Genomic DNA, 27,751 nt, shown 5'->3' with positions numbered 1-27,751 from the left:
GCTAAGAGTTCATCTCCCTTTTTTTTTTTTTTTTTTTTTTTTATAAAGTAATTGGATATTTGGGTAGTTTGACAAAGGGGCATCTGACCTAAGAGGTGTGATCTTCACTAGTGCCAAGCTCTCCAGATGGCAAGATGTGCAGATCCGGACATACCACAACCCTGCGTAGCCAGATCTCCCTTTCAGGAGCAGAGGGGATAAAGACAACCCAGCAAACCTCTCCAGCCCCTCTGCCGGGTGCCTGCCCCTTCCCACACCGCCCTCCAGAAGAGCTCCCGAGGGCCTGCTGCTGCTCCTAGCTTCATGGAGAGGGCTGAGAGAACAGCTCCGTGGAGCAGGGCCTGAGGACAGGCTCTCCCAGGAGAGGGCCCTGGCTGCCATCTGAGCTCTCTGCTGTGCGATGGTGATTTCAATATCCTGCACAACGTGGGTCACTTTTCCCAGGGGGATGAGGCATCTGTCTCCCAGGACTCCACAGAGCGGTGTCACAGCTTATCTGGCACATTGCTACTCTCCTGCACCCCCTGTGTGGGTCTTGTCCCAAGCATATTTCAGCTTGTGAAGGTGGCCAGTACAGCCAGGAAGAAGCTCAGAAGGAAACGACACGTAGCCACTCACCCCTACAGAGCACTGCACACTTCTCTTGGAGGGAGGAACACTTACTTTCTGATTTTTAAGCCCCATGAATCTCTCAAAGTAGAATACAAGCTTGTGTGGCTGCACTGGAAGAGAGTGCCAGTCTCTCCGTCCTAAAGGGAGATGAGTCTAGCACACTTACCTGAACACCTTATGCCTGGGGACACAGCTGCTCAGCCTGACCTGATTTCACAAACAGATGCCCTATTCCCTCTGTGAAATAAGACCTTCAGCTGATAAGCTCGGTATCAGTGCAGTTCCTCTGCAAATGTGTTGTAACAATTCTTAATACTTGCCAGATATTGTAATTTAGAATCACCTTGCTAGACTCAAGCTGAAGACATACCTGTGTCATGAATGCCACAGTGGGCTGAATAGTATCTTTTAAGCAAAAATGTTGACTCCTCATTGAGAACAAACTCAGCAGTAGTAGTAGATGCTGGCTGGGTATCTCATCTTGTTTTTCACAAAGGATACTGCAGTTTAACTGCTTCCGTTAAAATAAATGTACTATGCCCTCACAGGTACTTCAATGACTTTGAAGAATACACATGTAGTGTACAAAAAAAGTGCCTCATGTGCTGGCTGCAATGCAATTTGAGTGACGCTGTGCAAACTGAGACTGACACAAGTCAGATTCTCTACGGCAATCCCTTGTTCACCAACAGGTTCTATCAGCTTCCATCAGAGGTGTCAAGGATTGTATAACCCATACTTTTATGACTTGCCTATGTTCAAGCACATGAGAAGTCAACCGGACTGCTTAATGGCTTGAAGTTGAGCATGTTCCTTGAAGAGGGTAGTTCTCTGGATAAACTACCACTATGTGGGGAAAACATTAGCATCCTACATGTGAGAGAGGAAACCTAGGCCCTACCAAGCTTAAGGCATTTGGCCAACTGCCTATAATTCTTCTCTTTATCTTTAAATATATTTTATGGTAGTTAAGTTTTCTAAGCAATAAAAGCCCACTGCAAGATCTAAGTAGAAACACACAGAATTCAAGATTTGCAAACAAAACTCTTTAAAGACATTGAACTCTGTGATACATGAGGTAATATTTTGCCTGTAATGACATGTTCTGCTCATTTTTAAAGGGTCTCCTCTGAGAATCAAGTCTAATAATGAGGGCCTGTCTATACACAGAGTTGAAAATCACTGGGAGGTGAACCACATCTGCAAGTATGCATTTGCAATTCCTGCCTGCCCAAGCAGATCAATTAGTCTTCCCTGGTGCTGTTTTATAGTGCTACAGCTTGAGAGCTTCACTCACATATGGTACTCGCGCATAAATGGCACCAATCAGTCAGATAAAAGTTATCACAAAGCTGGACATGTATAAATACACAGCTGCTTCTCTTACCTTCCACTGAGAAGGAAACCAATAACGACAGCCAGCAGAATAACTCCCACTGTTACAGACACAACAATTATAGGAACCTGGCTCTGGTCACTGGATGCAGCTACTGCTGAGATGAAAAACAGAAAATGGAGATTAAGGTTAAAATTATAGTCAGCATGCCCAGGAATCTGTCTTGCAGGGCTGGCAGTGAGTTTTCAGGTTTACCAGTTCGTATCTTCTTTTACTCTTCACTGTTTGTTCCTACTCTGGAGAGGAAATGGATGTTAGAAGAAACCAAAACATATCCAAAACGAAGCCAGCAAGCAAACAAACTTGCATTTCGCTACTGAATTAAAAAGTTGCAACGTTACAGAACTTGGAGTTTGCAAAGCGAGTTTGCTTTCCTGGATCAGCTGCATTCAAAATCATTCAGATTACAGAAATCTCCTACTTGCAGTTATATAATTAACTCCTCATTGCTAAGTAAGAGACATAAGTGAGATATCCAACAGAATTAAAATTATCTATTTTTCAAAAAGTTATAAGCACTTGCATACTAACTCTTTGAAGCGTCTATGTTGCACAGCTGGAAGGTGCCCCCTGTAAAACAGAAATCTGCTAAAACTCATACCTTAGATGGTCTTTGTACCTGATAAAAGCAGCAGGATTCTTCCAGACTGTGCCTTTTAAATGATCCCTTTAAATAAAACACAGAAGAACCCTGCGATAAAGAGCTGCTGCCCCGGGGCTCGTGGCAGGGCCGTGGGACACGAGTCCTCCTCAAAAGCCTGGCTGCTCCAGGCAGCAGCAGCAATGGATTGCATGCTGGCCACAGCCTTTAACTAAACGAGTACAAGGGGGTCCTTAGCAAAGGACTAACTTTATGGAAGCTATAAATATAACTGATTATGACGCTATATTAATTGTTAAAAGAAAAGAAGGAAGAAAAGGTAAGGCATTAAACCTTGATCTGCAATGGGTCACAGCAGCTAGCTGGTACTTGACTCCAGGACAGTGGCGGGTCTGCATAAGCACAGTAAATGATTTCCTAATGACTGGCCCGATGGATCAGGTACTAAATGTTAACTGCTCCAAAGCCACGCAATCACCCAGAGATTTTATTAGCCTCATAGATTTATAGAGGCTCCTTGAGATTATGTTCTATTGCTTTCTTGGCAAATATTTTAAAAGAAAAACAGTTAAAAGAGAACAGTACGCTATTTCTCCAGTGGCTTTTGCACTTCTCAAGAGATGGGGAAATCAGACAGGTGTGACCTGCAGGAGCCCAGTGGTGCAGATGCACAAACAGATCTAGGACCTTCCTGCCTTGGACATGTTGCTGCTCCCAGTCTGGGGATCAGCTCAACAATCCAGCCAAAAACTGGTTTGGTTGATTTAGTTTTGGGCAGGGTTCAGGCTCAGGCTCTGTGGCAGGGCAAAGGGAGGGGAGCAACAAGAGTTTATACCCCATCAACAGCTCCCATCCAGAAATAAAGGCTTCCAGCTCATTGGAACAGCTGTGCTGCAGCACAGTGCTCCCCAAACCTGGGCGTTCAGCAACAGCGTGTAAACCAAAAACAAACTGTGGGAAAAAAGAGGAGACCAAAATAAGTTATGACTCTTCTTTTTCTCTCCATTTCTCAGGTATGTTGCTTAGATCATGAAGCTGTAAGCAATTACTGTTTGATATTTCCCCCAAAGTATATTAGGAAATAAATTGTCAGAAACCTCGTGAACTGGAAACAAAACACGTTGTTCAGTCCAAACAATTCTGGAGGAGGAGGGCTGGGTTCTCACAACAGTCCCTGCAATGCTTTCATGTGTGTCTGAACCGAAGTGATTTGCCCCTGCTCTATCAGAGGTTTCTATCGGAACCGGGTCTAGCAGGGGGGATTTATTTGCTTGCTTTCCGCATCGCCAGGGCCTGCGACCAGGCTCGGCAAGTGCAAGTGAGTCAATGTGCTGCCCAACACGAGCATGGTCCCCAGCTCCCAGACTGGGGACCACGGGGGATTTCCCCAGCCCTCCTGGTGTCCTGGCAGCCCTGCAGTATCGCTGCACCTGCCTCCCTGCCTTTACCACTCCAGAGACCTCATATACTGGTGGGACTGCATCACTCAGGGGTTGCAAAGTGCATTAAGGCATCACGTTGGGGTGCTCAGGGAAATACCCTAATGCAGATATACACAACACAGACTTTGAGGAAGCGCCGCTATTTTTGGCTGAGACAGCGCTGGATCAAGTGTACATATATTCAGCATATTACTCATTAATATTCTGAAATCAAATTAGTTTAATTATTCTAAACTAGAAACCTTCTAACTGCAACAAGAAGTTCTCCAGTACAATAAAGAACCATACACTGTATAATACGATTTTGTTGCTACTTATAGGACACAATTAATGGTTAATACAATAAGAAATACATTAAATAGACAATTCTTATTGCATTAATGTTTGCATCATGATGCAATTTGCACTGTATTAGCTCAATCACTGGCTCCACAGCTACATCTGCACATATATAAGGATTCCTTTAAAATCTATTATGGCTTAAAAAGTAACATGAAATGACAACTTAAAATCTTTTTTTTTTCAAAGAGCTGATGATGAATTTTAAGTAAGTGACCTGGAGTAACAGTAATCAAAATACGGCTGAATTTACTTTTCTAAGGAAAACATCCAGTTCGATTTGTTGTTTTCCATAGTAATGAGCACAGTATTTCCAACATTTTTTTTTCTCCCATCCAAATAGAGAAAAAGATAAAAAAAAGTCAAATGGAATAACTAAAATAGATAAATAAAGTACATATTTTATGAGAGCACCTGAATATGGGAAAAAAATGGCAGCTGGACCCTCACATGGGACTTAGCTCTGCATTCCTCCAATTCACCCAGCCACAGAATAATGCTCCAGAATCCAGGCCTGGAGGAGAGGAATGAGAGGAAAGCAAACAAACCCCTACCCAAAATCCCCAGCCTTTTTAACAGACCAAACAAAGCCTCAAGCCTGCAGTGAGCATTTTTGCCAGTTCTGAGCACAAGTCAAATTCCTTTTCTTAAGGCTGCTGCACTGGCATCCAAGGGAAATTGCCTTCCAACCTGACAGTGACTTAGAGTGTGAGCTACTAATGCTGGTTAAGTCCTTTCCATTGCTCGGAGGGATGATTTAAGAGAGAGAGAGGTGTTCTTTTTTTTATTTTTTTCCCCTAGATGCAATCAATGAATATTTAATAACAGATATTTCACTTACAGGGTTTGTTCCATCATCTCACAGCACTCCACCACAGCATAATGGATGGGGACATCCTCACCCTTCCTTGATCAGTGGTGTGAAAGCGGCAATCGTTCAGTGCTAATGGCTCTTGTAAAGCTGTAATTTCTCCAAACAGTGAATTTTATGAATTCTGAAGCTTAAAGATCTCCTGATGCTTGAGCTCCCACCCAACGAAACGTGATGAGGAAGCAAGGACAGATGTGTTAACCTGTCTTGCCCACGCTAATGATACGACCTATGTTTTCAGCTAAGGGGACAAGGCCAGAAAGATAGAGAGAGGGCGAATGCAGGACTGACAGAGCTCAGTGCAAAGATATTGATCCTCGGACTCCTTTCTGGCAACCGTTACAGAGACACGAGCTGACAGTAATTAAAATGACTTACACACTGGGCTGGTTTCAAACTCAAATCTTCGGCTGAAGCCGCCGTATCCAGCAGCCGTGCGTGCGCGGATCTGGAAGACGTACGCGGAGCCTGGTTTCAAGCCATCGGCCGTAATGGTTGTCTCTTTTGATTTGATGATGGTGTAGCTGGTCTCCTGGTCCTTTCCCGCCCCCCCACAGAAACACAGAGTTCAAACACACAAATAAGGGCTCTCGCAGAACGCGAGCGCGGCGGCCGTGCCACAGGAAAAGGACCAAAACAGGCACTTCTGAGACTCTCCGAGAAACTCCCCATTGCCCTGCATGTTCTCTGAGATCTTAAAAGACATGCCCAAAGAAATGGAAAGGCCCCTACTATAAATAAAAACCAATTCCGACACACAGAAAAGTGGAAAACAGGCCTACCGTCTTAAAAATGGGATTTTGGTTTAAACCCAAACTACCTCCCAGTCATGGAGATAGGCCTGAAAGAGCAATGTATTTATCTGGTGGGCAGCTTCAAGATGGTTTTCCTGTATCCACCAACTAGAATGTGGCCAGCAACAAAAAAATGAAACGACTGGTAAATACTTAACTTTGCCTTACTCTTCTGAAGCAATGAACTTTAAGAAAATTTGCTGCAATAAATCTTCACTTAAATTAGTTTCTGATGTGAAAAGAGTTTGGGTTCTTTGATTAAAATTTCACTCAAGTGCTTGGTAATTACAGCTGGAATCATTTACTGAGCCAAATAACCTAGACCAGAATTCATAAATTAAGGCCTACGAACTTAGAATCTGCTTTTTACTCACCATATCCTTTCAGCTCCAAATTTTTATGAGGTAAATAAAAATTCTCAGTAGTTCCCTACCAAGATTTCCACACAGTAATTAGGATCTAAGCTGATTTTTCTTTTTTAATTTGGCAACTTTTTATTGGGCAGCTTTCCACAGACAGCAATATGCTCTGGATCAGGCTGCAGAAATCTCCAAATATAGGGTTGCATATTTTCTAATTAAAGCACGTAGCTACACGAGACTGCATTGGAGCCATTCCTATCTGTCCTTTCTCTCTTGTTAAGGAGTGATTTCTTTTGAAAGAACGTGATCTGACAAAACTCAGTTTTCCCAAACATGTAATATGGACCACCCTCACCCCCTGGAAATGAACACTCTGTTATAAAGGGCGGAAAAGCAAGGGAATATAAATGATAGCAATAAAAGACAAGATTGAAGGCTGACCTCACAAATATACCTGAATGAATAGCTAAAAAGCAGCAAGTCGATACTAGTTCACATCTCCACTTGGATGTCAGCTCAGTTAGACCTGCCTTCCGCAAACATTTAAACACTTTAACTTTCCTATGGAAAATGCTGAGCTTCAATATCAGCCTGAAACAAATGGCGAAAGCCCTCACGGGCAACAGCAACCTGCCCAGGAGTGACTTGCAGTTTAAGAACTCCTTGCTGAAATTATTTTGAAATTCCGTATTTTAAACCTTGTGATTTGCGAAAAGACAACACGCCAACTAAAACAAAATGAACAAATGTATGTATTTCGTTGCTTGAATTATTTGCTCGTTATTAAGGTTTCTAGGGGCTAATCTTTCCAGGCCACTCCAAGGTAAGAACTAAATGTTGCACAGTCGTACAACAAAATGAAATAGCCAGTGTTTGATTATTTCAGGTAAAAGCAAAACCTGATTCTTTCTTTGTACACTGTTATAAGCTTGCCTTTCTGGAATTGCAATGTTTCCAGAACACCAAGAAATTGTATTCAACTCATGTTTCTAAAAATAATTCAAGACATGCTGAACTTTGCCCACAAGTCTCTGAAGAGCTCCTCAAACCTCAGGGTCTGGGCTCCGCTTCCACTGGCCAACCACTTTGCCCCAAAAACAGTTCATTCCAGGTGCTGTCAGATAGGGAATCGGGACAAGAAGGGCTCAGGCAGCGTGGCACCCCACAGTCCCCAAAAAGAAGATTGTTGTTCCCAGAGCATCCCATGGAGCTATGCAGGTGTATCTTGGGAGGGTGATACCTTGCAGCACCATGGAGCCCAAATTCATGCTGCTCTGCTGCTGCAGCTTTCCAGGGAAAAGTCAGGCTGGCACAGAGGGATGCAAGCAACGATGAGTGCTGACTCATTTGCAGAATAACAGGGAGCAGTTTTTTTTGTTTTGGTAAAGTTCAGCCCCATTTAAACCACTCAAATATCTAGTGCCCCACCCCAGGCCTTTCAAATACGAAAAATAATCTTTATTTTATCCTGATGCAGAAGAAGGAGATTTTGGAAATCCTTCACCCTGTTTGCCTGGGCTGCTGCCTTGGGTCCCCTTGGATGACAAAAAAAGAGAGGAGGAGTCAGGATCTCATCCTGCTACACACTGAGTACCTCCATGTGGGCGCTGTGTAGAACTAATAGAAGATCTTCCCTGAAATATGTTTAACATAAAATGAGAATCTTGACTATTTTTTTCCTTCTGTTTTTCAGGTAGAAATTTTGCATTTAAAAAAAAAAAAAGAAAAAGATACTACAAAGCACTCCAGCTGAGGTCAGAAACTGCTGATTAGTAGACTCTTGCAAACCTGATGCTTTAAAGTCTAGGACTGGGAGCATCACAAGATGCTACTTAGACAAAGTGCATTTGTTACCTTTTTCAGTTAAACTGCATTAATTCTGCAGGAAGAAAATAAGCCTCTGTTTGAAGAGGGTGCCTAAGAGAAACAAGCCTTGCAGGAAAAGAGTATATCACTTTTAGACCAAGAAAGAGCTGTAGCTGGAAAAGGCAAGCTTTTAAGCAAAGATACCCTTCTTCAGGTCCTAAGAGGTTCAAACCTTTCTCCTCTGCTCACACCACAGCTGGGACAGCACCCATGGAGATCCCATGAATCAGATATGCAAAAAAATCTTATTTGTAACCCTACATTCCTTGGCATCTCCCTCAGAAATAAGGGTCCCTGGGGCCATCCTTCTCCTCCAGGCAGCCCTTCCAGACATAGCCAGGGTGAGCGGGGCTCGTGCGCAGCGCTCGGCCAGGAGCTGGCACAGCAGGATCTCCTCAACGCACAGGACTGCAAAGCGTGAAGTGAACACAGAGAACACTCTTCCACAGGGATGGGAAAAGCTCAGTGTGCCTCAGTAGACCTAACTGACAGCCCTGGAAAAAGTGCCAGGCAGTCAGTAAAACCGAGAGGGTAATGTAAATACTAAGGATGGGGGTTTGGTTGATGTTTCCGGGAGGTGAGGGATGTTCAATCCACGAATGCTCTTATTTTTAACAAATGAGCAGGCTCTAGCTTAATGTGATAAGGCTGGAGAGGAATCTGACACGCAGTTTTAATGTATTTGTTCAAGAGAAGTGCCACACTAATGGAAAACAACACCCTCATTTCAAGTCTTCCTAATCATTTACTGCAAAATCAATCTGACATTGATTTATGCATAAAATTGCTCCATTCCCTTCCATGACTCAGATAATTATAACTAAAAGAAGAAGACAGTAAAGAGAAGGTACTTGGGATGCTCAGCAATCAGTCCATCACACCTTTTCAAAATATTTGATTTCGTATTCCAGGATGATGCCGTTGGGTCGATCTGGCTCCTGCCAGGAAAGGGAGATGCTATTTTTAGTTATCTTTCCTTTTTTCACACTACTGACTGGAGAAGGTGCTGCAAGACAGGAGAAAAACAAAACAGACAAAACCATGGTTAGTTATACAGCTTGCCATGTCGGAATTCAAGCTCATCATTGGGTCTCTGACACAACGTGAGCTTTAACTATAGCTACTGCTCCTCAGCGGGGCCCGTTCTGGCCTCGGCGCTCTTTGCCCGGTTTTGACAACTGGGAATCTTGCCACTGCCTGAATGAAAGCAGCAGTGATTTACCCCAGCGAAGAGCTCAGTCCCATGGGGAGCCGGTTGCGAATGCCAAGTAAATGCCTCGCTCCACTGCTGGCATTTCTGCCAAGCTCTGCCTTGCGGTGCGGGTCGATCTACATAAAGCTTTAGCAAGACCTGATGGAACACGAGGAGAAATGCGGTTCAGGAGGAGGAACTCTGAACAAACCAAGCTGAGAGGTGGAAACCAGCAGGACTCCAGGAAAACAGACGGATTCGTGCAGCTTTGCAGCCGCTGAGGCCACCTGGACAGCCTCCCAACACGCACTCTAGTAGGGGTCCCTCATCGCCCTCACGCCTTGCCGTTCCCAGCCCTGTGCAAAGCGGGCACACAGCTATGTTACCCCATAGAAACGACACGCTGCTTTCCTTCTACATTCAGCACCTTTCCTCATCATCAGCAACCGTAAAGATTTGAATGGCCATCACCGAGCAGCATTCCCTGCTGGAGGGTCGAAAATCTGCAGCATGCTTGGGGAAGCTGCCAAAGGAAAGCAGCTACACAGCTCTGCTGCTGATTTTAAGGTGCAGCCCTCAAAGGTTATCTGCCTGTCCATACGTGCACTGGAAACGGGCTTGATTCCTTGTTCTCGCTTTGGTACTTCTGAGACTTCTCAAGTTGTGCATTTTACTGTCCCTGTCAGCTCCTGAGCAAAAGCTGCTGTGGGAAAGGCCTCTGCAGCCTCGTTATTTTGTGCCCAAGATGAGTGACACCAAAATGAAATGGAGGAGGGCAATTCAAGCCCCTGATTTACACGGGCAGGGCAGGAAGGCTGCCTGAGCCTGGTCCCCAGTCCCCAAATCACCTTGTCGTGGAGCCACCACTCGGCAAGGACTGAGCGGAGCTGTGGAGACCGATGGCAAAGAAGTCTGTAGAAACACTGGGGACTCAGATGTAGACTGCACAGCAGCAAATGAACACATTTTATCTTCCAAAAATTAGTCGGAACTACGTAAAGTTATTTCTTCAGGATTCAGGACCAGCTAATTACCATAATGCTCAAAAAATTCCCCCAAACCGATTAAGTAAAACAAAGGCAACAAACTAATTTTGCCAAGCCTGATCTTCAGACAGAAAGAGTAAGGACTGACAGCTATCAGTGAGCTTGCTGCTTTCCAACAGGTTCCTCCATCTCAAGCGTTTTCAGTCCCAACTTCTCCCCGTCCTGTTCACTAATCTCTTGCCCAGTTGTTTCTCAGAGGGCACTGAAAGGTGTTGGCTGTTTCCATACTGTTTTCTGCAGAACAGCTGGCACCAGCTTCACAGGCACCCTTTGCTTTTTAGCTGTGCGCACCACTGTGCTCACAACCGAGCTGATAAAACCCCCTTACTTGGAATGATGATAATGTTATATATGTAAGCACCATCTGCAGAGCACATGGTGACCACCAACAGTTTTCCATTAACAGAAATCCCTTCATCCTTGGCTAACAAGCTCCACACTTGTCGAGGCTACATGATGGCTAGTAACAACCTAGACTGAAATTGCCAGCCTGGCACAGGACTTTGGATTAGTTGCTCCAGATGCCTAAATGGGTATGATGGACGCATCCTGGTGGGACGTGCATGGGTCTGTGTACACAGGTACGGTCAGGGCATCAGCCCAGAGGGGATGCTGAGAGTGGTGAACTCTACATGATTTTTACAGCCATTGGAAGCACCAAAATATACCCTCACACTCTCCTGTCTGCCCTTGAAAAAGTTTGCTCTGTGCGTCCAACTCCCCCCAATCATCCCTGCTTGCCCTGAAGACACTGGTCACTTCTTAGAGGGAAGCACTGGAATGAGGGGCATTGGTGTATCCCCCAAATGGGCCTGTGCTCCCACGGGGCCCTGTCCCTCCAGGGCCCATCTCCAGCGCCACCACAGCGCTGCAATGTGGCTGGCAGCGGGGACCGGGCAGGATGGAGATCACTGGAGCTGAGCACCAGTGAAACCTCCTCAAACTCGTGGTACCAGAGGCAAATACTGCAGTGAGGAGAGGTCTCAGCCCTCCCTGCTATAAACACGTCTCTCAAAGGCAAAAGCTGGGCAATTCTTAGGTTCAGCAATGGCCAACCACACAAGGCACCTCTCCCCTGTCCTTGCTGAGATCTCCATCAGCGCCTGCAGGACCGAGGCTCACAACTGCACTGAAAAGGAAGGAAGGAGACAAGTGCTCCTGCCTGCCTTTGGCAGATGCAACATCCTGCTCTGGGATTCCCAAGGGTGTCTGGCTTTCTTCTGGTCGCCCATAAGCAGCATGCAGCAAACAACACACGACCTGCCGTCCAAAAGCAGAACACCACGCAGACATCCCACCTGATCCCACCTCGCCTACATACTGTGTGCCTGCTCCTCCTTGCCATGCCTTCCTCCTCTGGCGAGGGGGAATCACTCGAACACTTGGCCAGGGGCTGTGCAGAGCACCCTGCTCTGCAGGGGAAAGGCGGCTAGATAAGGAAATGAGCAACCCAGCTCTCATAGTAAATTAGAAAAGCTGCAACTGTATCCATTTTGAGCCTGCTTCAAAAGAAGTGCTAAAGTGTAACCGCGAGATAAAGGCCAATTAAGTAAATTCAATAAATCCCAGAGGTGCTGGGATGACACGGGAGCCCCTGTGCATCCTCGACGCGCGCGGGTTATAAGCCTCTGAATTGAGGAAGGAAGGTGTGTGTACTGCAGAGCTTCCTTTGTCAAACAAAATGTAATTCAATCTGTGCAAGCACACAAAGTCTGCAATCGTTCCATCTTAAAAGCCTGCAACTGGATACTCTGCTATATGATCTCGGGGAAATAAAAGGATTACTTGAAACTTGCTTTTTAAAGGTCACTGCTTTTACAAGGGCAGTATCCGCTAATAGAAAGAAGCCGTGCCACTGAAAAGTTCTCTTTGGAGCATAACGTGTAAAAAATATATTAATGGAAAAGTCATGGTATATAAAGCTGTAATCTTTTTTTTTTTTTTTTGGATGTGAGCAGACAGAATTCTTGTTCAAATATCTGCCTGGACATTACAGAGATGGGATGTGCACACTGAAATGTTTATATGCTGCTTTAAAAGTAATATGTGCATTTGCATTGATTTCTAAGCAAAACGCTCAAATTGAAAAGGGGATATTACATCATTTCTGCCTTTACCTGCGACTCAAAAGAATGACCATGCCTATGGTGAAAGCAAACAGAAGATGTAACTAGGTGTGAAACTGCTAATGTACATTTGCTTTCCTGGAATCAGAATCAGTCAGAAAGCAAAGAGAATTGTTTATATTTTTTCAGTCCCACTTCTAACATTTGTAAGCAGGATAAGAGGCCAGACAAAATAAATAAATTCAAGTCTCTGCAGAAGATGCATCAATATTCACATCTGAGTAACTACAGGAGATGATTTCATGAGGAACAGACCTTTTAGGACATTCTTCCTCTGTAACCTTTCCTAACGACATTAGCACTGAATTACCCATCTAGGCACCAAACACAGTATTTAGGAAATACTGTGCTGTGTCCCACTAACATCTAATACACAACAGTGTCTATGGGAATAAAATGTTAATTATGTTTTAAGAGAAACTAATGTTACCAGGTGAATGACCACTGCACCAAGATAAAACAATCCAGTTTCTACATCTCATGGTCTATCGAATGCTCTCTCTGGCCCAATTATTTTTGCCTTGCTATTTTTCACTCTGGCAGAAACACCAGCTAATAGATTCCCACTTTGCCCGCATCCCCACGGTGCGCACAGTGTTAATTTAACCAGTGAGCACAGCCAAGCAAAAAGGACAGGCTCACTTCACCCTTGCTGCGAAAAACAAGTCATTTCCACCAGCCCAAGGCCTTTGATGCAACTCCCACGTCTTCCAGGACGCTTTTATGCTGTGCTTTCTTAGGCATCTCTGCTACGGATTTTAGCACGCGTTTTGTGTGTGCCTGCAGTTTCTCCTGACGTGATGAAATCCGTGTGTGCAAACAAGAGGGAGGCAGCACGCTCTGCCTCAAGAGGGAGGCAGATCCCTCTGCACACCCTGGAACTCCTCCCTGTGAGCGACGCTCTTCTGCGCTCCCGATTTGTACCGAAAGACAGAAAACACAAATACATACTTGTGACTACATCAATACCATCACCTGTCATACGACCCAATAATTACGCTGTCATTAATGCAAAGCACTATATAAAGCTAATTGAAGAAAAACAAACACAGAACAGCAACCACGAGACAAGTTAATTCTGGTTCTACCTCCAAGTCTGCGGTTTTTCACCAGCTTTCTAATTAGTGAATTGGGCCTTTCCCTAGGCCTTTGCTTATTGCTGAGTTTGAAGGAACCCTAGCATTATTCACTGAACCAGACCAAAGGCAGGTGGAATTGCAGCAGGCCTCAAGCAACAGATTCATTTTTAACACGGTCACTGCTTCTGTTTTTTGCCTTTTTTGGGTCACATTTCGTTTTTTTTTTTAATAAAAACAGAAATACTGCTTTGAAGAGAAATGTGGGGAAAATAATAACTTCACTGTACTGCCTTTTGCCATCTCTGTCCACAGAAAATTCACTTTTTGAAAAGCTCAAAACTCAGTGACTCCTTGGTTACACCTGGATTAGAACTTAGTATTTAAGTCATAACTGGGTTTGTTTATGCCAAGGATGAACCCCAGTGTGCCAGTCTGATGGGGTTTCACAACTTTTTGCCCCATGAGGATAAATACTCACAAGCCATGCACGGCTAGTTAGGGAAACGGGCCATCCATCACTTGTGAGCACTTGTGAAAACGGAGTCCAAGGACTCCAAGAAGACACAGGGCTTGCTCTAGGTACCACTGCATGCCATTTCAATCCCACCCGAGACCTTACATGGGATTTAAATGATGTTTTGGCCCAAAAGAGTACAAGGGGGTAAAAGGTTCCTATCACACAAATATCAAAACTAGAGCACATTCTTCAGATTTCCTAAGCAGTGAATATATAGTATTTCCCCCATCACCTCTCTCCCAAGAAGAACACCTCAGATAAATGCCAGGCCTCAGGCAGATTTACAGGCCCTCTCACTCATCTCTGTTTTGAATGTCTCTGCAATCTGAGGTGCCCTGATGAGCGCCGTGAAACCCAGCAGGTCACATCACGTCACATGAAGAGAGGAAACCACCTCAAGCATTCGGGTGTCTTGAAAGAAGACAGGGCCTCATTTTTGTAACCCGAACCCATGGCTAACTCAAGCAACTGGATTTATATTGTGTGAAAACGGTCACTCTCTCGCATCGTTCCCATCCCTAGCACTTAAAGACTAAACCAAGCTCCTTGTGCCAGACAGGAGGTGGGATGTGGAGCAAGAGCTGCCAGCAGAGCCAACTACTTTGCCCTGGAGCTGGATGCAGGGCTGGGTTTGGGCAAGGCCCAGCCCAGTGCAGCCTGCTTCTCTCCCTGCAGAGCAGGTTGTGGTATTTTTTGTTTTTTATTTTTAGTCAAAGCTTTTCTCAAATGATTTCTCTCCAGACTTATAATTATTGATCTAAGGCATCAGAAAGATGTCTTTGCTGAAGACAGAAAAAAAATCCCAATTCATACTCATACTAGGGAGGTATCAGAAAAAATCTGCATGCCATCTGCATTAGCACAGGAATAGTGGTTGGCCTTTTATTTTAGGTCTGTGTGACAGCTAAGCTGACATGCCTGTTGAGACTGGGCCTCAACATACTGGTGTGCTCTAAGGCTTTAAGGCTTTTACTGTGTCCAAATAACCCCTTCTTGCCATAGTTCCACTGCGCTTGCACAGCTTGAGGGGAATGTCCTAAAGTAAGTGTACTGTATTAGCATAAAACTGCAAAAACAGAAAGCAAGCATTTTTTAAGACGGATCCCATCTAAGAGTCAGTTTAAGACACTAATCCAAATTACAGTTCAACCCTCAAACCACTGTGTTGACATAGCCAGGAGATGGAGGGGAAAAATTTAAAACTGGCCAGGGTGGTCCAGGAGCTCCTCAAGCACCACTACCTGAAGAAAGATGTTAGGCACACTCTGTCCTTCTGAAAATCTGACCCAACTACAGGAGGCTACAAGGAGAGAAACAACCAAGACAAGACACAAGGAAACCAAGTAGCTTCCATTCAACAGCTACTAGCTACCACAAGCTGACCTACCCATGAAGGTGTTTGCTTCCTGCTGCAAGCAAGTATTCTTACTGCTTTTAAGAATGCTTACACCATTGGATTTAGTTACTCATATGAAGGTATCAAATGAACAAACAGCAAAAGAGCTCTATTACTTCATGTACAAGATCACTACTCGAATCACACAACACATAAATCTGTGCTATAAAGATATATTTCTTTTTAAAGATTCTCCACTGAATGTTGATGCATAGGTTATGACAGCAAAATGCATAGCTTTAAAATATTTGCATGCAGTTTTTCCCCCTTAAACAAAATACAGTGTTAATTTGTAGAAAAGCAGGGCTCAACGTATGTGTCTTAGAGAACAGTGGGTGCAATCAATGCAATCTTTGCTATTCACTTCAGTATAACAAGTGCTTGACCAGCTTCCAGATACAGTCAGAGGAAATAGAAAAGATTCGGGGTGGAGGCTACAGCCTGTTTTTTTTTTTTCTTTTTTCTCTCCATGCTAACATTTTGCTAAACTGATCAGCATTTAAGCAGCATTTAGGGCCCCTGCTCAGAGACTGCAGCTCAGCAGTAATGGGCATTGCACCCATGCAGAACAAAACAGCCTTCCTGTGCCAGCACGCTGTTAGGTTTATGCCAAGAAGAAACACAGTTGTGACAGAATGGGAAGGCACAACCTTGTTCAGACTCACTGACAGGTCTAGCTTTGGGGGTGGCGAGCTCTGGGTTCCCTGCTGCGTGGCCTGGATACTGCTGCTTACCAAGGATGCACAGCAACCCACAAAGACACGTGAGCAGAGCAACGTCCCATCTCCAGCACTCCTTTCTGCGCACCCCACTGCAGACTGCGCAAATGTTCCAGAATCACTGCTTGATCCAAGAAAAAACAGAGTTCTAAAATCTTTGCAATGACGAGCCTAACCTTGCTACGGCTAAGGAACACACAACACAGCCACAACAGGATGCCCAGTGATGTCTAAAGCATAAGATGGCACAGGATCTGGACACTAAATTTTAAAGTCAGTGGAGCAAGACTGCTCTTTCATTCCTCAGGTACACAGCACCACACGTTCCACAGGGTCAGAATATTCAATGGAATCCCTTGTATATCACCACCACCTCCAAGCGCTGAATAATTTGGGTAAAACTCTTAAAAAGCATATCATTTAAAAAGATAAACTGGATCCTTGTCATTTGCCTTCTGTTTGAATAGTTGTATATACCAGCTTTTAGCGCTCTGCAAGCAGGGATGCCAGACATCTACTCTTAAATAAAGAGCAAAAGCTGCTTGCAGATTCGTGTGACTTTTGGGAATGGGGTTTTATGGTCAGAGACCACAAGAGAAAATTGCAGGTGATAGGAATCCCTGGCAGTCATAAAAGCTATCAATCAGAATAATTCCCATAGCCACAATTTATCTCTGGACAGCCCAAACTAAGAAGCACAGTTACCTTTGGCAATTCACACTTTTGGGGAAGGGCAAAAATGAGAAATGCTGGTACTCCAGTATTCAAGAGAAATCCTTCATACCAGTATTCATTTCCTATGTGATTTTCAGGACTTAACATAGACAATTGTAGAATGTTGAGCACATTCACCTCGAAGGAGGGAAAATACTACCAGCCAGTTGTTTCTTCTCCAAAATACATTCAATGCCAGGGCAGACGCTACAACGTAGGAGAATTTTAAGGACTGATCAGACAATGAGGGCTACCACATTCTCCAACATTATTCTGAATAATTCAGATTTTTTTTTGCCAGGCACATCAAGGTGCAGAGCCACAGCGGTTTAAGCCCCCACAGGGGCTGTGATTCTCTTTCCCTGGGAGCGCTCTCTCACTGCACTCTATCACTTGTGCAATCAGATTTTGGGAACAGACCACGCTGAAGAAATTCCTCTTTGGCCAACTTGGGCCAAACCAGCTCCGTGAAGCAGCCTGGCAGCCTCCAGGGCGAGGAGAGAGGGGCAAGCAGCGAGGTGGGAAGGGGAGCTGCAACCCTGGGGCAGGCCGGGCCATCTGTAGCACCTACCTCTGCCCCTCAGCTTGAACGGTGCTAGCACTTCAGCCAACTTGGAAATCCCAATATCTCTGCTTCAGGTTTGTCTGAGGCCTCTGGAAATGGAGCTTTTCAGTTTTTTTTCAAAGATGGAGAACAGTTGGTGGTTAAAACCAGAGCTGGATTCCTTCATACCACAAAACAGCTTTAATTTCCCCATACTCTATTTCTGATTTTACTATGAAACTTCACAGAAGCCAAAGAATAAATACTATCGACGCTCAACACTCTTATAAATTCACTCCTAGCAAGGTTATAAGGACTCTAGCTCTGATCCATCAAAGCACTTTGGGAAAATGCTTAACTTTAAGCGCATCAGTACTAACACTGCTGTCAGCACTTTGCCAGAACATAGCCACAGGGCTCACTGTTTTGCAGCAGAATCCTCATTATTGAGTACATTTATCAGGTTAGCTTCCAGCGCACACATAACAGCTCCTCTCTGGCCATTAGTAGCTTAATATCTTATTTGCATTTAAGCAAAAGCTTCCTTTTAAAAATCATGGGCCATTAAAAACAAAATAAAACCATAGCTACTGAACAAAATGCATAGAAAGCACATGCTTCTGTTTCTGCAGTCACTCACCTTCTTAATTTCTCCATCAGCTCCTTTCTTCAAACAAGACCTGCTGCATCTTTCTCCGGGCTACTTTTAAATTCTAAAATCGGTAAATTCACCAAAGGCATGGACCATTTTTAAACTGCGTGGAAAATTCCCTTCTCTGCCAAGCCTGCCACACAGTATGATACACCAATCAATCTTGCTAATGAACTCTAATGTTAAAGCCAAATTGCTAAACACTCCAGCAGGACCAGCGGCAGCCAAATAAGCTCCTTATGCTTCCACTTGAAGAACCGCAGCTGAAAAGGTGCAGCAGGTCAGGGGAATGAATGGAGAAGGTCCTTCACTGGTGTGGCACCTAGTTTTGGACTCCCTGGGGCTCACACTGCCTTCTGTCACTACTCTTCTCCCACATCTCATTCATAAATGTTAAAAAAACAAGTACAAATCTGTACAACCCCTCAGTACTTACGATGGGACCCCGAGTTGGCCCTAGCTTTGCAGAACCATGATCCAGACCTTTTTGGTAAGCAAGTTCCCCTAAGAAGATCAAAAGGCTCAAAATAAAATTCTAATTGGTTTTGGTATCTTCAGTTTCCTGTAAGGAAAAGATGAAAAAGAGCCACAACCTAAACCTGGCGGTTCCCAGATGGCAGGGACCTGATTTACCAGGTCTTTAGGGAGGAGAGCAAAGGGGTTGCTCCATACTGTGCCCTGTTTGCAATGTTGGACATCAAGAAAAACCTGCCCTATTTTGAGGGCACCCAAGAGGGGGATCAGAGAACAAGCAAAGGTCTAGAAAGCAAGAGCTGTGAGGAGAGACCGAAGAGACTGAAGCTGAAGAGTCGAGAGGAAATAAGGCTGAAAGGGAATGTGAGAATCTCCAGGTACATACAAGGCCGCTGTTTCTGGAGCAAAAAGACTTGCAACTAAATCTAGAGAAAGCTTCTTCAAGGCAAAAACTAGGAAGCAGCAGCAAAAATTACCAAGTAAACCTGTAGCACCTCTTCTTTGGAAGTTTTTAAGCAGGTTAGGTGAACATAATCTCAGATCATTCCAGGCATATGGCTCTACAAAGATAACTGCACAAAAGAGAGGGAATGATAAAAATGAGATGAATCTTGAAAGGCAGGAATCTGGAAGCACATTTTGTGACATTTAGCAGCCTGCAAGTTTGTGCTAGGAAGAATAAGGAAAAATCTGGATTGTTGGAAGTGGCTATCCATACAAAAAGATGGCCTTGTGATAATAGCATCAAACCAGGGTAAACAACGCTGCGCTTCTGGCTCTGCCCGAAACTTGCAGAATGACCATGGGCAAGTGACTGCATCTTCCCCTGCCGCTACCTGTGCCAGGAAGACCACGACACATCCTCTGTCTATCTACACTCGAGAGGCAGGAACCAACTATTCATGGGCTGCCAGCACCATCCTCGCTTTGGCCTGCAGGCATTGCTGTAAGGCAAATGAAGAACAGAAGGAATGCCTGCAAGCATCACCCCTGGCAGGCAGCTTCTGCTGTTTAAATCACAGGCAACTGGGCAACACCATGCTGAGCTCAAACGTGGAACACACCTTACACGAGTGAAAAGAAACAGAAGCTGGAGAAATTTGCCATAAAGGCTTGATTTTCACAATTTAATAACTCTCCTCAACTTTGGTCTCCAGGAGAAGCACTTGCCATGGGCTTAAAAAAGAAGTACGGCGTAAAATGGTTTTGCTGAGGCAGAACTACAGAGATCACGCCGGAGCAACACAACGCCCAGAGTGAGCACCAGCATCTTGAACGTGACAGATGGAGACGTGCAGGCCAGGCACATGGGAGCCCTGGGAACCAGGCTTTCATCCGAGAACACACCACAAGCCTTTCCAGTCCGTCTGGTTTCAGGTTTTGGAGACCAGCTCAAGAATACTCTAAGAACAGCTGCTTAGTCCGATCAGTATTAGTGGGTGGATCATCTTGTGTCCTCTCATTGCAGGATTTTTCATTGCTTTCTGGATGCGACTGGTCAAAAATTATACCAGATGTCCGCACGCAGGACTGCAGAGTATGAACTTTATGTCTGCTTGGTTTGCATTTCAGATATTGTCACTCTCTGAAGTATTAGAGACAGAAAAAAAAAAACGCACCACAAACCCATGCTTTAGACCCATCCATTTCCCAGGTGTGAAACAAAAGCAGTGCTGTCATTATTCCTACATATGGCTAAGAGGCTTGCAATTTGCTGCTTCCAAGAAAGCACTTGTGAAGCTGCATCCTTCCCAAACACCTTTTGGGATTTTGCTCATCTCTTCCCCTCCAACATTCCAAAACCTCATTAAGGAAAGAACGAGGTAAGATGAGACTCAGTGTACCTAGATTCCTCTATTTTCCTACTCTAATACTTCTGTAGAAATAGGAAACTAAATAAAAGTGCATCCAGCAGAGTCCGGGCAACTCCTACGTCTCCGCACATGCAATATATGAAACAGTTCCCCATATGCAATCAGCCTGCACTTTTATAACTCTGCCTTCATTTTTGCTTGCTTTCCTCAGTGAACATCTGTTTGAAATTATGTCTTAAAGGTGGCTGGAATTAGTTTAAATAAGGTTAGTGGCAGGATGGGGTGGCTACTGGAGTTCATAGCAAAAATATTAGCTGCTCACAGGCATTGCCATCCATGGGGCTGCCATCTCAGCCCAGACTTGTACAAGAGTTTGTCTGCATGGGGTCATGGCTCAAACTACTTAGACTGAAGAGTCAGAAATCAAAGCAGGATCTTGAAGGTGGAGAGCCTTAGGGGCGGCCTATGGCTCTTGGAGTCTCTCAAGATTGTTGGTAACTTTGTGTTGCTGTCAGGAGTTCACAGAGGATCTGTGATGAGATGATGCAGCTAGTGGCAAAACATCCTGTGAGATGGTGTCCCAGGTCTCTGTAGGTCAAATATAGATGGAATTTTCCAACCTTTAATTCAGGAAAGATCAGAGGAAAATTCACCTACCTTCAGTGTGTTGAGGATTCAATTTGGTGACACAGGTGGTTCTGGAAATAGCAATTTGCGGGAGGGGGATTGATTAAAATAATCTTCTACTGTTCAATGGGCTTTATTACATTTGCCACTGGGTCCTCTTAGAAACAAACAATACAAAAATGCAGATGAATATCTAGTTTAGTTTTATTCTAACTGTAATAAGTATTAGCAATGATGGTTTAATTACATCTGCACGGCCCCCCAAAAGTTACTTTGATGTAATACAGCACATCTCACTCTGGAAAAAAAGAAGGATGAATCTTGTATTTCCAGCTCTGGCCAAGTTCCCCAGTGCTGCTTTTGGTGCTATTTTATTCCACAGGATACTTCATATTAGTGTGACTTCTCTCCTTAAACGTGCCCTCCATAAACGTGAAATGATAACAGCGAGGGGCATTCCAGATGTAAAGGACAAATGCTGTGCATCAGACAAGATGACTAAATAACTAAACATAGATTCTGGGGTATATTCACTCCTCTGGCTCGTGACATGATCGCCGATCATCCCTAATCCAGGGAAGAAACAAAAGAGAGATTTCCTTCTCTCAAACCAAACACCTACTCGCTTTTATTTATCCCCCTTTTATTCAAGGGAAAAGGCCATTAACCAGCTCTAACTGTTCTTCATTCAGCAGCATTGAAAACTGGATGCGAACAAGGCACATAAATGATGCTGCTTTCACAGGGCTGCCTTCCACACAAGTGGGAGGAATGCAGTAACCGCAATATCAAGGCTACCACAGCCGCTGCAGGAATAACGAAGACTTGGCTTTCTCTCAGGATTTTCGGCAATGTAGGCAAATATCACTAAATCACCCAAAAAATGGTAACTACCCTTAGAAAGCTCTAGACTCCATTTCCACACAGCTACAGTTAGGCTGGCATAAAAGGCACAACATTTAAGATAAATTACCTAAAACTTTGCACAGATGAATTCAATCAGAGCATGCTTTATGCTTGTTTAATTTGGATTAGCAAATTTGCAGGCAGCAGGTAAACCAAGCCACACAATTTTACAACAGGATCCCCAGACTTTAAGGCTAGGAGAAAAAAAAAAATCAGTCCTCCCACAATCACCCCTGAGTTTTCATCTTCCCTTGAATCAATGATAGCTCATCCCTGCATGTAGGTTACCAAGCTTCACCTTGCAGTGACGTGCTGGAGCACTGCTCATTTTGTGTTATTCATTGTGAAAACACATTTACACACAACAGCCACGTCAGCTTTCACAAAGGAAGGTGCAATAGCGAAAAAATAAGTAAACTTGGGGTAAAAGAACTTATTAAGGACTACTAAAGACAAATAAAATAGCATATATAAAAAAAGCTTTACAGTTCTACACTTACTTCTTAAGAACTTGAACCTGAAAGACAAAATTAAAAAACTGAACTTTTTAAATAAGTATACATACATTTTCACACATTCTGTGAATCATCATCCAAAATCAAGTAGAGCTCAAGTAAGGATGTTTACTTTAAATGTCTCTTTTTAAGATGAATATCCCTTGAAGACTCAGCACATTTTGCAGCAACTTGGCAACATCTACCAGTCCATAAAAATTATAAACACCTTCAGATTGTAAAATGCCTGCAGATACTTAACAATCGTATCTAATCATCAGGAACTGTCCACACACATTTTTATATTATGTAACACTACAATGCACAGAATTCAGCTCCACAGATTACCTTCCCATGGGCCTTTTTTATGCCAGTGATGAATGTACCTGAGAAGTGTGGAAATTCCTTGTTCTGTGTTATCATCCATTCAAAATGTTACACACAAGAAGAAAACCTGTCCAGTCACATAGCTGCCAAGCAACTGCTTGCAAAGATGTGTATTACTTTATGTGGGACACAGTCACTCTGTTTACAACACCCAGCCAAAATTACTTAAACCATTAATGCCTGTCCAACTTCTTGCATACTGCTCTGGTAAGAACTTCATATTACTTACCTCTTTCCCTTGTTAAGTGAATGGCATTCAGACCACATAGACACATCTTTCTTACCTTGTATCTTAAGAAAAGATATTGCTACATCCTTGCATGGTGCCCGTGGTCACTTAGTGTTATATTTACTACATAAATATGGACTGGAAAGGCCCACTGGCATCATTTGACTGCTGCTTTCATTTTAAACGGACAGCTGCTGTCCTCTTTCATTTATTTTGAGGGTATGGCCTTTAAAGTTGCAAGACGTAACTTTTCAAAGGGCCATTAAATGCCATATCCTCTCTTGACCATTAATCTTATCTTACGCAGCAGTGTATGATAATGTCAGTGATCTAAATCTTCACATCATCTCTCTCTTCACATACTGACAAGACCCAAGCTAGGCACTGTGACAAACTTTGGGAACCTAAAGACATCTCAGTCACTAACTGAATAACCTATCTGGTGCTCTCTGCTTCATCTTTTCTGTAGCAAAGCATGCCAAGTCATACTCTAAAACTCAGGACTAAACAACGTGACAAAAGGATTCTCAAAAGCAAACAATTCGAACAGTTGCCCCTAACAGAAATGCTGTAACTATGAAGACATTTAGAGAAACAAGCGGAAATTAAATCTAGCAGAGGCATTAGGCCATAACTTACTTCCCACTGCATGACAGATTATTCATCAACTTCTTCAGAAATAGCTTCCCCCTAACTACCAGAAGAATATGATCCAGTAAAGTCAGGGGAAACAGACTGTAGGATAGCCCTCCAGGAACCGAATAATTAGCCAGAGCAATGACTGAGCCATTGCCTAAGAGGCCAGCTGAACCTACGCTCAGCTACGGGTTAACATGGAACAAATTTTGGAAGAGATTGTCAGCACGGTCTTGTATTATCCCGCGGCCTTCATCAGGAAGAACTCTGCTCTACGCTGAGATTCGTTCCTCAGCTCTGAACGAATGTGTGGAATACTAAAATGTACGTGATAAACATGGGAGGGGAAGGACACACAGAGGCTAAGTTAACTTCATGGCTTCGCCCTAGCTCAAAGCACAGTGCCACCAGACCCTGGCGACTCGTGACCTCTTGCCAGCACCGCTGCCGAATCATCGCGTGACCTCTGGCAAACCACTTCTCCTTCTCCCTCGTATCCTGTGGAACGTGTGCGACGGACAACGCACTCTCCTTGCAAAGCATTTGGGGATACACGGGCAAGGTGTTCTGCTAAAACGCACACAACCTCCTCTCCTTAGGCCTGCGGCCAAAACAGTCTCCCTCCTGAGACCCTCCTTGTCCATCCCAAACGCCTTTAATTAAAAGCCCTTGGCCCTCAATGCTGCTGAGCTGCTAATGACAACGTTTTATCGAAAGCTTCCTTCCTTTGGCAAGCTGCTTCTATCCTACTCCTAGCCATGGTTTCCTGTCTCTGCCTACCGTACGAGGGCAACGGGAGACATCCGACGCCTTTTCCAGTGCTCTCTTCCCACTGCCCACGGGAGCATCACTCTGAGAGGCTCTTAACCAGCCTAAACCAGATGAATCTCTGCACAGTGTAGAGCAAAGGTAGAGATGCCTCCTAATGGTCTCCAGTGCCAGCTCCCATGATAAATACACACATCCTACACACGATTAGGCCTGTTTTTTAACAGCATTAAGATGATTCCTAGATGATAATTGCCAGTTGGGAACTCTGCAACTATGCCCCATCATATCTTGCTCCTTACATAGTTTCTTTTAAATAAACAAGAAATATGATGTGGACAGAACCAAGGAAAAGGGTATTTTGGCTTTGATCTGTTTAAATTTCCAAGAGAGGTCCTGGAATTGCAGAAGCAAAAGCTGAAATACTGCCAGGGTTTCCGGCAGCCATTTTACTGCTATTGAGTAACGTTGTTAGCCCTTTTATTTGTCTGAGGGAGCACTGATGTTATCTGAAATAAAAGCTATCTCACTAGCTAATACTTGCTATTCCCAGGTCAGAGTTTCAGTGTTTGTCGTGAACTATTTGCAGCTTTGCTTTTGCTTTAATTAACAATACCCCTAGACCCAAGCTCCTCTCTGTGCACAATCCTCATATAATTAGACAAAATTAATCTCTTACCTGCATCAGCTGTAGAGACTGCACTGGCAAATGCTCTATATTCGTAAGGAAAGAATACAGAAAACGAGCTTTTTTTTTTTTTTCTTTTTTTTTTTTCTCCTGAGGTGAGCAAGAAGGAAAGGGCAGTAGCAAGACATGCTGACCCTCACCACCATCAAGCAAACCTATAGAGAACTCCTTGCAGGATTACTCCCAGGTGTTAAAATAATCGCACATCATGGTCACCTGAGAGCCAAGCCGCTGCGATGAGGCGATGAGGCTGTAACAAGGTACCCGAAAAGCAGGGCATTTGGCAGCCCCAAATTCAACCCGAAGCAATGCACTGACAGCAATATTTACGCACTGCTCATACGAGCACAGAGACAAATGTTGTGATCTGTGCCTTGTCTGCCTTTTTTGGATTGGTCTTTTATGACACAGTTAATGATTTGGCAAAAATTAATAGCTTTGTAGTGTAGCAATTGCATTTCTTTCCCTTACAGCCTTTAAGATGAGCAAGGGAAGCCTGTGCTTGACCCTTTACGAGCATTTTTTGCTGGCAGGTGTGGGAGGATGGCAGAAGAAATAAGCACCTAAAAATAGAAGAGTGCAAATGACGCTATGATGTATCGCTACCCTGTTTACCATTCTCCTTAGCCGCAGATTTATCACCTTGCTCCAAACACAAGCTGTACATCTTCTCTTTTCTTTTTTTCTCCTTCCCTTCTAATTGGAACTCAGTCTGCAAAATGTAATTAAAGTGCTCATAAATACTGCCACATAGCACACCTTTTTCTTCCAAGTTACTACTAACATCTTCAAGAAGACCTCATCAACCCTTGATAGAATATAGACTAATATATCTTTTTGAACACCACTCAGGATTGGGAAGTCAATATTACCACCTTCCACATAATTAAAGTCATCCACGTTATCCTTTTCCTTCTCTGCTCCCTCCCCTTCTCTGACACATGTATCACCCTGTCATCAACCCCTTTTTTCATCTGATTTATTCACTTTCTAATCTCTGAAGAAAATCCAGCACTTTCAGAAACTGCTGGAGCAGTCCCATTTGCAGAACTTGGTGCCTGGTGCCAGGTTCCCTTTTCCTTTCCTCCTTATATTATATTCCTCCTTATATATATTTCTTTCCTTCTCATATCTTCTATGGAAAGAAAACACATTTCCTCCACTCTGTAGGGGCTTATTTCCTGCAATCTAGAGTTAATTCATGCCGCAAGTGAAAAAATACCTTTTTCCATTCAGGGTAAATGACCAAGACATGAACAAGGAAATTCAACGTGTTTCAAAGCCTCGATGAGGCCAGGCACCTCTCCTGCTGGTGGAGGCTCTTTCATGGACTGTGGGACAGGTTCACAAGTTCAGAAAGAGTGAAAACAAGGGCAGCAGCTGGAAGTTTTGCTAACCACTCTGAAGGATAAACAAAGCGTCGGTGTCTTTATCACTTTGTTACTGCTATCGCTTGATTTTTGTTAAGTGCTTTTGTTGGACCCTCATCAGCGAACAGCTGCCAAGACACTCTAAATACCAGCACTGCCAGAGTCCAACAAAAACTCAGTGTATTTGCTGAAGAGGTAGCCATCGCTCTGCCTGGATAGAAAGTCAACTGGACCAGGGTTTTAGTTAAATACAATCAACCAAGCACTGGTATTTGCAACTGTCTGGAATGGACAGTCCCATTATTAATGGTTCTGTTTTTAGAGGACAAAGCAGAGTTCACCAAATGAATGTAATACAGATAATATGTTGCACTCAGCGAGGAAGGGCAGACAGACTTGAGGGAAACATTTGCCTTTCCTCACTGATGGTCTAAGAAAGGGGAAAAAAGGGCACTGTCACTATCCTTAGTACGATTTTGGAGCAAATGCACCCCATATCACATTTTCCCCTAAGCTATTCAGCAACCATTAGCTCAATAAATGTTCTGGAAGAAAATATTGTTGCAGCATATTTTTGTTTGCTTTGTTTTGCTTTTGTTTTGCAAGGAGACAGAAATCGAGTTTGAAGCCTCCTGTGCACGGTGGTGCACATACATAGATGAGAAGTGCATGCACCTCCTGTCACAAGGAAACCCAGTGCGACAGCCTTGCTGCAGGGAGGATGAGAGGCTTGCAGATGTCACAGCAAACAGCTGTCTGAAAACCTCCTCGTGGAAAGCCAAGGAAAAGCCAAGGGTAAGCCCCAGACCATCCCCCAGCACCACGAGTGAGCTGCACAGAGCAGGTGGCACGGGCAGGCGTATTGCCTGGACTGGCTCTGGCTAGAATAAAGTTGAGCCAGCTTGAATTTATTTACTGCATTTGTTTGCATTATTGCCATGTATTTTCCTCACATACTGTGTCCCAAATGAAGAAGAACTGGATGCTACACAATCTGAATTTCTTACCCGTTGTCACTGCTATCAAAGGACACGAGAACCGTGTGAAGCCAGTACAGATGCACGGTTGTCACTCGAGCAGAGCAAACACG

General features: G+C 44.0%; 1 protein-coding gene across 13 annotated transcripts in view; it reads right to left on the bottom strand.

Moving 5' to 3' along the window:
• The window catches only part of EPHA5 (EPH receptor A5), a 174,319-nt gene that overhangs the window by 39,564 nt on the left and 107,004 nt on the right, over positions 1-27,751 (bottom strand). For 6 of the 13 annotated variants that reach the window (XM_088531589.1, XM_088531593.1, XM_088531596.1 and 3 more), the window contains 3 exons: positions 9,165-9,289; positions 5,640-5,799; positions 2,000-2,105 (listed from right to left, as the gene is read on the bottom strand). In XM_088531589.1, coding sequence (XP_088387715.1) covers positions 2,000-2,105; positions 5,640-5,799; positions 9,165-9,289 — 391 coding nt within the window. The remainder of the gene's footprint in view (positions 1-1,999; positions 2,106-5,639; positions 5,800-9,164; positions 9,290-27,751) is intronic. The other 7 variants (XM_088531590.1, XM_088531594.1, XM_088531597.1 and 4 more) reach the window with 2 other exon arrangements.

This window comes from Tinamus guttatus, unplaced genomic scaffold (genome assembly GCF_059628265.1).
Source record: "Tinamus guttatus ecotype Peru unplaced genomic scaffold, ASM5962826v1 Tinamus_guttatus_pri_ptg000423l, whole genome shotgun sequence".
NCBI classification, from domain to species: domain Eukaryota; kingdom Metazoa; phylum Chordata; class Aves; order Tinamiformes; family Tinamidae; genus Tinamus; species Tinamus guttatus.
Note: the sequence above shows the minus strand (reverse complement) of the source record. Positions and strands in the feature narration are given on the sequence as shown.